The following is an 8887-nucleotide window of genomic DNA, read 5'->3' as shown; positions in this document are numbered from 1 at the left end:
GAATGTTAATGTGGGCTAGTAGTAAGCCACTCTTAGAGAGAAGTCTACAGCTGCTGCAAAGCCTCTTGGGAAGCACCAATCATGCTTGTGCGGCAAGATAATAAGGCGGCAGCAGAGGTTTTCTATTTCCATGTCACTCAGTGAGCGGCTGCTGCTGCCTTGATTTACTGATAGCTCAATATCTGGGTCAGTGGGAAGCAGACATAGTTTGTCAGTCGGCTCCTGGACAGGCTATGCCAGCCTAAAGTGAATTCTGTGGTGCTATCGAGCATCATTAGAAGAAGAAATATGGCAAATGTGTGTATTACAGTGGAAGGATGAAGGAATCAGACAGGGATGATAGCACAAGCGAGGAGGATAAAGGACGGGACAATGGAGAACATTTTTAGATACAGCTATAAATACAGAATGTAGAATTTACAAAGGCAAATGATAGGAGCAATCAACTTTTAAAATATGCTAATGAGGCAGAAGAAACTTGGTGGGGTTACCAGGATTCCTCCATGCTGTAACTGGCAGGAAGGCAGGAACACGTCCCCTCCTCCCTGCTCCCTTAGCATTTCCCCTATCAGTCTGCTGTAATCTCCTACAGTGGCAGGGGGGAAGTGCTTCTGCACAGTGTAACAGCCTTTGAAGATACAATACAGAGGAGCTCTGGTAATGCCCCTAGAGTCCTTTTGGACTCAACCAGAACTCAACATGTGAAGTAACAGGCAGACAAATCATCCCAGACTTATACTTCCCTTTGGCAAATTATTACACTAAGGGGGGGATTTATTAGAATTGTCTGCGGAAAAACTGATCTGGTTGCCCATGGAAACCAATCAGAGCTAAGCTTTAGTTGTATAAATTGCTGTGGGAAAATGAAAGCTGAGCTCTGATTGGTTGCCATGGGAAACTAGAAGAGTTCTACCCCTAGGCACCTTTGATAAATCTCCCTCAATGTGCTTCAGTTGGGAGAATATATGTATGAAAGTACACTAGACCTGTATTAGGTTGTGGTGGCCCCAGAAACATTACTCAGCTGCTGAAGTGAGGGAGATCTACACGACACTACCTAATGTCTATGGGATTGTAATCTAGGATAGAATCAATAGTGTAAATGTAGAAAGTCAATTGCAAAAACAAAAGGATGAAATCAGAATCTATTCAGATTATTATAATTGTAACATTATTTGCAAATTAAGCATTTGCAAATTAAAGAGGACCTGTCACCCGAATATTTACTAAAGTAAGCAGCTCCTTAGCCCTACCCCAGTGATAGCAGTGTTAATCTTCTAGCTTTATCAGAACATAGCAATAAAGCTAGAAAACACTGCACTACATAGCGGTCCGAACCCTGGACCAAGTTTACAGCAGTCTGGCGTATTCATGAGGGGGCGGTCCGAGGAGGTGGTGACTGACGCGTGAAGCCTAGCAGTCACTACCGGCCTATAATATGTAAGCTCGGTCGGACCACTTTGTAGTGCAGTGTTCGCTATCTTTACGATAAAGCTAGCGGTGTAACACTGCCATCACTGGGGTAAGGCTAGGGCTTTAGTAAGATGTTCCTAGAGCCAATATTCGGGTGACCGGTCCTCTTTAAGGTTGGCTCACTTAGAGATGAGCAAATAAAATTTTTGGTTCGTAGACTCGGTACATAATCTTTCATACGTTCCAGATTGATCTTTATAAATGGTGGCTAGATACTACTAGAAGGAGTTATGTACCAATTTCCAAGGCAATTGGAACAGCATTTGTTTGGACTGAATAGATTCGGACCCCAACACAACCTTTTGTAAAATTCAGCAAAGCTTCATCGAATCTTGGGTGATTCGCTCATCTCTAGACACAATGCAAGGGCTATTAGCGTGCCCCCCACCTACCATATGCGATTTATAATATTGGTACCTTCTGAGGGTGATGACACACATGGCGTTTTGACCCCGTTTTTGGTCCGTTATTAACCAGTCCGTCCAAAAACACACGCATTGAAAAACGCATGCGTTTTTTGAAAACGTATCCGTTTTTGACCACTTCTAATTAAGATAATTGGTAAAACCTGTCAAAAACAGACTGCTTAAAAACGGACCAAAAAACGGGTTCAAAACACCATGTGTGGCATCACCCTTATGGGTTAAAGGGATCATTGGGCCCTCTAGAGCCTAGTGATAACAGCTGCCTCATTGCTGCCTATAGCTACCTATGGATCTGTGCTGTACCTCCTTATTTCAAAGAGAGACCCATGGAATTTTTACATAGCAAGTAATAAAAATAATAATTAAAGAACATCTACCTTCAGGATTACTTACCTGCTTGTGTTTTATTCTAAGGGAATGGCAACATCTTAATTATCTTCAGTGCTCTCCAGCAGCTCACCTATATATACACCTATATATACCTATATACATCTATACACCTATATATACTTATAAAGACATTTTCTACTCCCAGACACCCCTGAAGATAATAAAGACGTTGCCATTCCCTGGGATAATGAAAGAGCAGGTAGGTTTGGACATCTACCATCAGTAAACCTGATGTCCTTCATGGCTTCTTCTATTGGATACAGTAATGAGGAGGCACAGTACCATAGGTTGCTACATGGGCTCTCGGTGTCCATATGAACTATGTGCATGTGACTATGTATAAATAAGGCCATATATGTGCCCTAATATATATCTTGGAGACAGTGGGGAGTCACTTGTACCTGTGAATGGATATTGCAAGGTCCCAATGGACTAGCAGTGCTTAGTACCAAATCTTTAAATGTGAATGTTATTTCAGGAATGGGTCTGCATGGGAACCTGAAAATGGGAACCTGTACAAGAATTTTTGAAGATTTGGATCGCTTTGCCATATACACAGAGCAATTAGTAATAGTAAATATGTTTCCAGCAATGGTTATTTACCTTCTTTTGTCACTTTATTCCAGAATACATAACATGAATGGATTTCCTTATGAATCAGGTTGATAATGAAGTCAGGTAAATGAGTATATAACATGTACACGAGACACATGAATTTCCCGTGGAATTAGCCGGGCCCTGAGTCCATTGACTTGACAGCCGCACTGTACTTCTTCATTGTGCTTGGAGGCCAGATGGCAATGGAATCATTTACTTCACCTTGTTGTGCTTAATTACTACAATCAACACACTATTTTCCAAATTAATCATAACAAAGTAATTTCATTAGTAACACAGCAGGCTGCTGAATTATTAGCGTCATAACAGGTTCGCAAACAATTAAACTTTATTTGAACCTTAGAAATTTGCAGGGTGGAACGCTTAGAAAGGAATATCACAGCGCAAGGCACCCACCATCACCGCGCCACTTGACATTTCTATATATTTCATTGAAGATCTGAGACAAAGGCTCGATATGATACCTTAGACATCCACCACCCTTAGGAACAAAAAAAATCTCTTATATTTCTACGGAATCATATGAGGGATCACCGCCAAGTAATTCAGATACGTTGTAGCATGTGATGTCTAGTGTTCAAAGAATCAAATCACAAGTCAGACATAAAAGGACATAAAATCTGAAAAGTGAAGCAAAGGTCAGAGCTACGGACTGATCAGTTGGTGAAGGACTCCCTCTCCTGGGCACTGGGAGAAAGGGATAAGATTAGATTTTTGGTGGTGGTGTAAATTTTCTTATGTGTACCTATAAAATAAATTATAAAGGGGGAGGGCTCTAGTATTCAGTGTCAGCATTTCTATCAAACATCTGCCACCTGCTGGTCACTCGGTGTATTAACCACAAATTGTTTCAGTAATTCAATACACTCAATGTAAAATAAGATAAATTAACCCGAAATTCTGTTTTTGTGTCAGTGTAGGTAAGATCACTTCTATCACGTTAGATTGTAAGCTTATATGGGCAGAGCCTTCGGTACTGTATCCTTATGTATTTCACATTGATATAAGTACCTGTTATTTATGTGCTCATGACAGAATTATGTCCCTTTATCCCAAACACTAACATAGTATTTTGTAAATGTTACCGCTACACTGGTTCCCTATTAAATTCTGTGCATTATCATTGATGTTTAAAATCACTGCAGAAGGAAATAGAAAAAAATCTGAATATAATAAGCACATACACACATAAATTTATTATTATTATTATTATTATTATTATTATTTAAATATATTTTATTTATATATGTTATGCACACATTTATACAACTATGATTACAGTATGATGTAGTTAGTGCTGATATATATATATATATATATATTTATATATATATATATCAGCACTAACTACATCATATATATATGAATGTGTGTGTGTGTGTATGTATATATATATAACCTCTGGACCTGTTATTCCATAGCAGGCGACGTTTCGGCTCTATAAGCCTAGATATCATATTTACACACACACATATATATGTAATTTTTCTGTATATATTTTTTGCACATATTTTTTTATATTTATATATATATATATATATTTCAAAATATATATTCTTCTCAACCACATACTTCATATTCACAAAAAAAAATCCAATTTTTAAAAAATCTCTCTCATTTATTTCATTTTTTACGGCAACGTCTGATGAAAATATAAGCCAGTACAGAAATAGATGTAACACACTATGACCAATACCCACCACCTCCCAATGTTAACACTACGTCTAAGTCCTACATTATTGGTGAGAATCTCATGAACAAGAAAATTTGTATATAGCGCACACCTAATATGTGAAATACTTAACGACGCTCAAAATCTTCTTCCTGGTTTAACAAAAAAAAAAAAAAATTAGTGAGAAGAGGAAAGCAGACACATGGATTTATGGTAAATATCACAGTATCTAGGAAAGAAATTAATTGCAGCGTCTGATTGAAAGCAATATACAGTAGTGAGCAGAGATAAGCCGCAGCTCGCCTGCTGCAATGTGGGATTCTATCGCATGCAGACAACTAATGGACTAGTATTAATTAAGGCTTAAAAGCTATTTTTTGCCACAGTCCTTAAGTTAATAGAACTGCTGCAGAGGTTTTAGGAAGGAAATGCTTATAAAACAGAGAACAGGAGAACACATGAGCCATTATGGTAGATTGGATTAAAATGTACTTACCCAGGCCTCTCAAATATCATACATCTCCATTATGTACGCTTTAGGCACCAGGCCAATGGATCCCTTCATTTCTCCTACCCACCAGCCATATCTATTGTACTCCTAATTCAAAACAATAAGCTGTATTAACCTTTTGCCTAGCACAAATGTAATATCATTTAATGCAAAGCTACTTTTAAAGGTTTGTGCCCTATGTTTGGTCTGATGATCACGACACAGCAGTAGTGTTCATAGAGGAAGAAACATAAGGACATACATATAGTCACTTTAATTAACATTGACGTAATCATGATTGACAGTCTAATAATGAAAATACAGTTGTATAATAAATATACATAATCAATTATATATCCAGATCAAATACAACTGATTCAATAGATACAAAAGACTATATCAAGAGACTAAAAACAACTAAAATTTCATAAAACAGGTTATATCATTTGTAAAAGCAAACGTTAGATGGGGTCATGTACAATATACAGATCATAAATATTGACTTCTATTTGTATGACTTTTACATCTATCTGTATGTTTATTTGTCAGTCTATCCTCTATCTATATATCTATCCTGTGTCTGTGTATATCTAACTGTATATAGGGATGATAAACTAGGGTAAGTTTTAGGGAACAGGGGACTGTTTTAGTTTCTGAATTTTTAATGCAGCCACGTGAGTTCATTGCAAAGGGGCCCATCGAGGCTCTGTCACCCAGGGGCCCACTGAAGCCTGGAGCTGACCCAAATTATTGGGCTTGTCTCTCACAGGCCTATTAAAAATGCACAGATTTAACAGACTTGAATTAGTAAGTTACTTAATTTGCTATCAAAATTTCTTAGAAATAAATTGAAGGATGTTATTTTGAGCTGAATTAAACATAATGAAGCACATTTACCCACAGTCTGGCACAATTCACCCACATCGTCCACCCGACATGTGTCGCTTCCCAGCTCAGGTGTATGTAAGTGCATGTCTTGTGACACAATTTGAATTTTAATTCCGGCGCTTAGTTTGAATCAGTCGGGTTGTCTGATGGCCACGCCCCCCCCCCCCCCCCCCGATTTGTGCTGCATGAAAGTCGGCGTGATTGCGCCAAAATCCGATCTCATGCGCCAAAACCCCCTGTTAAATTCAGCGCAAAACGGAAATAGCCGGGAAACCAGTGAGGCGCATTCACTGAACGAATAAGCCCTTTTTTTCCGCATATGCCACGTTCCAGCTTACTATGTATACACAGCTCAAGGCGCCAAGTAGACGGGCATGAGTATTTAGATATATATCAGAAATAGCATCAAGTTCATCACACAGTACATGTGCTGGTATTACTCGTGCTGGGTGTTCCACACTACATGTACCTAGGAGTTATAAAAATATTCTAATAGAAACAACAAAAGCAGTACAGCATATGGACCCACAGTACCATATGATACCCTATAGATTAGCTGTGTGATATATACATAGAAACAAGACCAGTCACATTGAGGCTAACATTACAACTTCCCACTTTAACTGCAGCATGAAAAGAAATGAAACACAAACATATATATATACCGTACTTTAACTTCACTTTAACGGTATATTATATTTTACAAATCCATGCCATTCCACTTGGTCTAGGCACTTTACAAAAGTTTGGTAAACAATCCAATTTTTTACTTTTTACTCAATTTACACTGGTGAATTTGACTAGTATATGTCCCCCAATGACTGTATGTTGTATCTAGCATATTTAAGCTGAATGTTATGTTGGTGTAAATACCCAATTTCTCACAGTTAACTAGATCTCTGCTTGCTGTGAAGCTGTAGAAAGCTATATAGTTTGCTTCCAGTGGATAGAAATCTGTCCCTGGTCATGTGATGTCACACAGGTGCACAGCTGGTTATGACATTCAGCTCTGATTACTTTAACAAGCCGTACAACTAGCTGTGCACCTGTGTTACATCACGTGACAGGGATATAACGAAGTGTGCACCTGTATGACACCACATGACCAGGGATATAAGGAACTGTGCACCTGTGTGACATCACATGAACAGTGATATAATGAACTGTGCACCTGTGTGACATCACATGACCAGGGATATAATGAACTGTGCACCTGTGAGACTTCACATGACCAGGGATAGAATGAACTGTGCACCTGTGTGACATCACATGACCAGGGATATAATGAACTGTGCACCTGTGTGACATCACATGACCAGGGATATAATGAACTGTGCACCTGTGTGACTTCACATGACCAGGGATAGAATGAACTGTGCATCTGTGTGCCATCACATGACCAGGGATATAATGAACTGTGTACCTGTGTGACATCACATGACCAGGGATATAATGATCTGTGCACCTGTGTGACATCACATGACCAGGGATATAATGATCTGTGCACCTGTGTGACATCACATGACCAGGGATATAATGATCTGTGCACCTGTGTGACATTAAATGACCATGGACTGGTTTTTATCCACTGAAAGTAAACAATGAAGCTTTCTGCAGAATGGCAGCAAGTAGAGAACTAGAAGACTGTGAGGAATTGATACAGAAAGTATATTGTAAAATTGTATAACTTTTCCTTACACAAACAATTACATTCATTTACTGAAAAGGAAAACTCCTCTAATATTACTTTTAAAAAATGTATTAATAATAATTAAATCAATAATTACTAATCCTTAAAATAACTTATCAAACAAATCTATAAAATGAAGAAATATGAAAAATGACGCGTCTTTCCTACTCCCTCCATAAATAAATACAGTGAATATATTATAACATAAACATGACCCACTCGGCACAATACAAAAATTCCAAAGATGTAAATGTGTCAAAATATTTACAACATTTTTTTTTTTGCACTACAAAAATGTATTTTTCTAATTGTTGTACAGAAGAAAGGAAGGCTGCGTGGATAATGGGCGCAGGTGTTCTAGAATTTCAGAGATGTCATAATTCCTCCGCACTTGTGATTTATACAGCTCAGACACATAGCCCGAAGCTGACAAACACACGTTGGTAAGATCATAGAAAGCAAAGCCTAAGAATGCTCGGCCTATAAATTGTAAGGAGACATGTGATCCTAATTTTATGGCATGCAGTAGAACATCTGGCTGCTCTGTACTGAGAATACCCAGGATGCACAGCACAAGCCATCCCGGCCCCCACATTTTATGTCTTTAAATAAAGATAGTTCACTTCTGCTAAGCGTGTACATTTCACTTCCTAAAAACCGCAAAATCTGATTTATGAAAGGTCTGTGATGTCACCTTTACTCTCACTGCAGTCATGCTCACACAGGGCAAAGATTTGGGGAAAAAAAAAGATGAGCATCGCCACTAGGGGGCAGGACAGGGGAAGATTACAAATTCAAGCTTCAAGTTTTTTTACAATAGATTTCCCAGATTTTTTTTTCTCTTTTGGTTTTTATAGTTCTGTTAAAATAAACTGTAAAGAGTGAGAGAGAAACGTTTAATCCGCTGTAATAGACTCTAAGAGAAAACTAATTTCTCTGTGAAATTTAGGGGAACTAGCTGTATTGTTATAGAGTTTGAGTCATTGCCATATTGTTAATGGCCAGTAGTTAGGATGCAGCCTTGCGTGAATACTTGCCCCATGATCTGTAAAGCGCTAAAGAAAAGGATGACGCTATATAAGTAAAGATTTATTATTATTATTATTGTTGTTATTATTATTGTTATTGTTATTATTATAATTATTGTAGAATCAACAAATTCTGCAGTGATGTCGACCATTCAGAAATCACCAGTTATATTGGTTATTATCATTTATGGGAATAACCATTTCCCCATCTCA

The 8887-nt window shown here is 38.1% G+C and overlaps 1 protein-coding gene and 1 long non-coding RNA gene across 2 annotated transcripts in view; one reads left to right on the top strand and one right to left on the bottom strand.

Annotated features, from left to right (window-relative positions):
• Positions 1–2912: 2912 nt before the first annotated feature.
• LOC140133489 (uncharacterized) lies at positions 2913–8278 on the top strand. The gene is made up of 2 exons (XR_011855905.1): positions 2913–2966; positions 7966–8278. It is a non-coding gene; the product is annotated as an uncharacterized lncRNA (long non-coding RNA).
• SKAP2 (src kinase associated phosphoprotein 2) overlaps positions 4504–8887 on the bottom strand; it is a 172402-nt gene continuing 168018 nt past the window's right edge. Inside the window, exons 12-13 of the mRNA XM_072153735.1 lie at positions 5075–5176; positions 4504–4730 (exon numbers count right to left, since the gene is read on the bottom strand). Of these exons, the coding sequence (XP_072009836.1) occupies positions 5084–5176 (93 nt within the window). The 3' untranslated portion in view covers positions 4504–4730; positions 5075–5083. The remainder of the gene's footprint in view (positions 4731–5074; positions 5177–8887) is intronic.

The sequence above is a fragment of the Engystomops pustulosus genome, chromosome 5 (assembly GCF_040894005.1).
Source record: "Engystomops pustulosus chromosome 5, aEngPut4.maternal, whole genome shotgun sequence".
In the NCBI taxonomy this organism is placed as follows: Eukaryota; Metazoa; Chordata; class Amphibia; order Anura; family Leptodactylidae; genus Engystomops; species Engystomops pustulosus.
The sequence above is the reverse complement of the archived record's forward strand: the minus strand, read 5'-3'. Positions and strand labels throughout refer to the sequence as shown.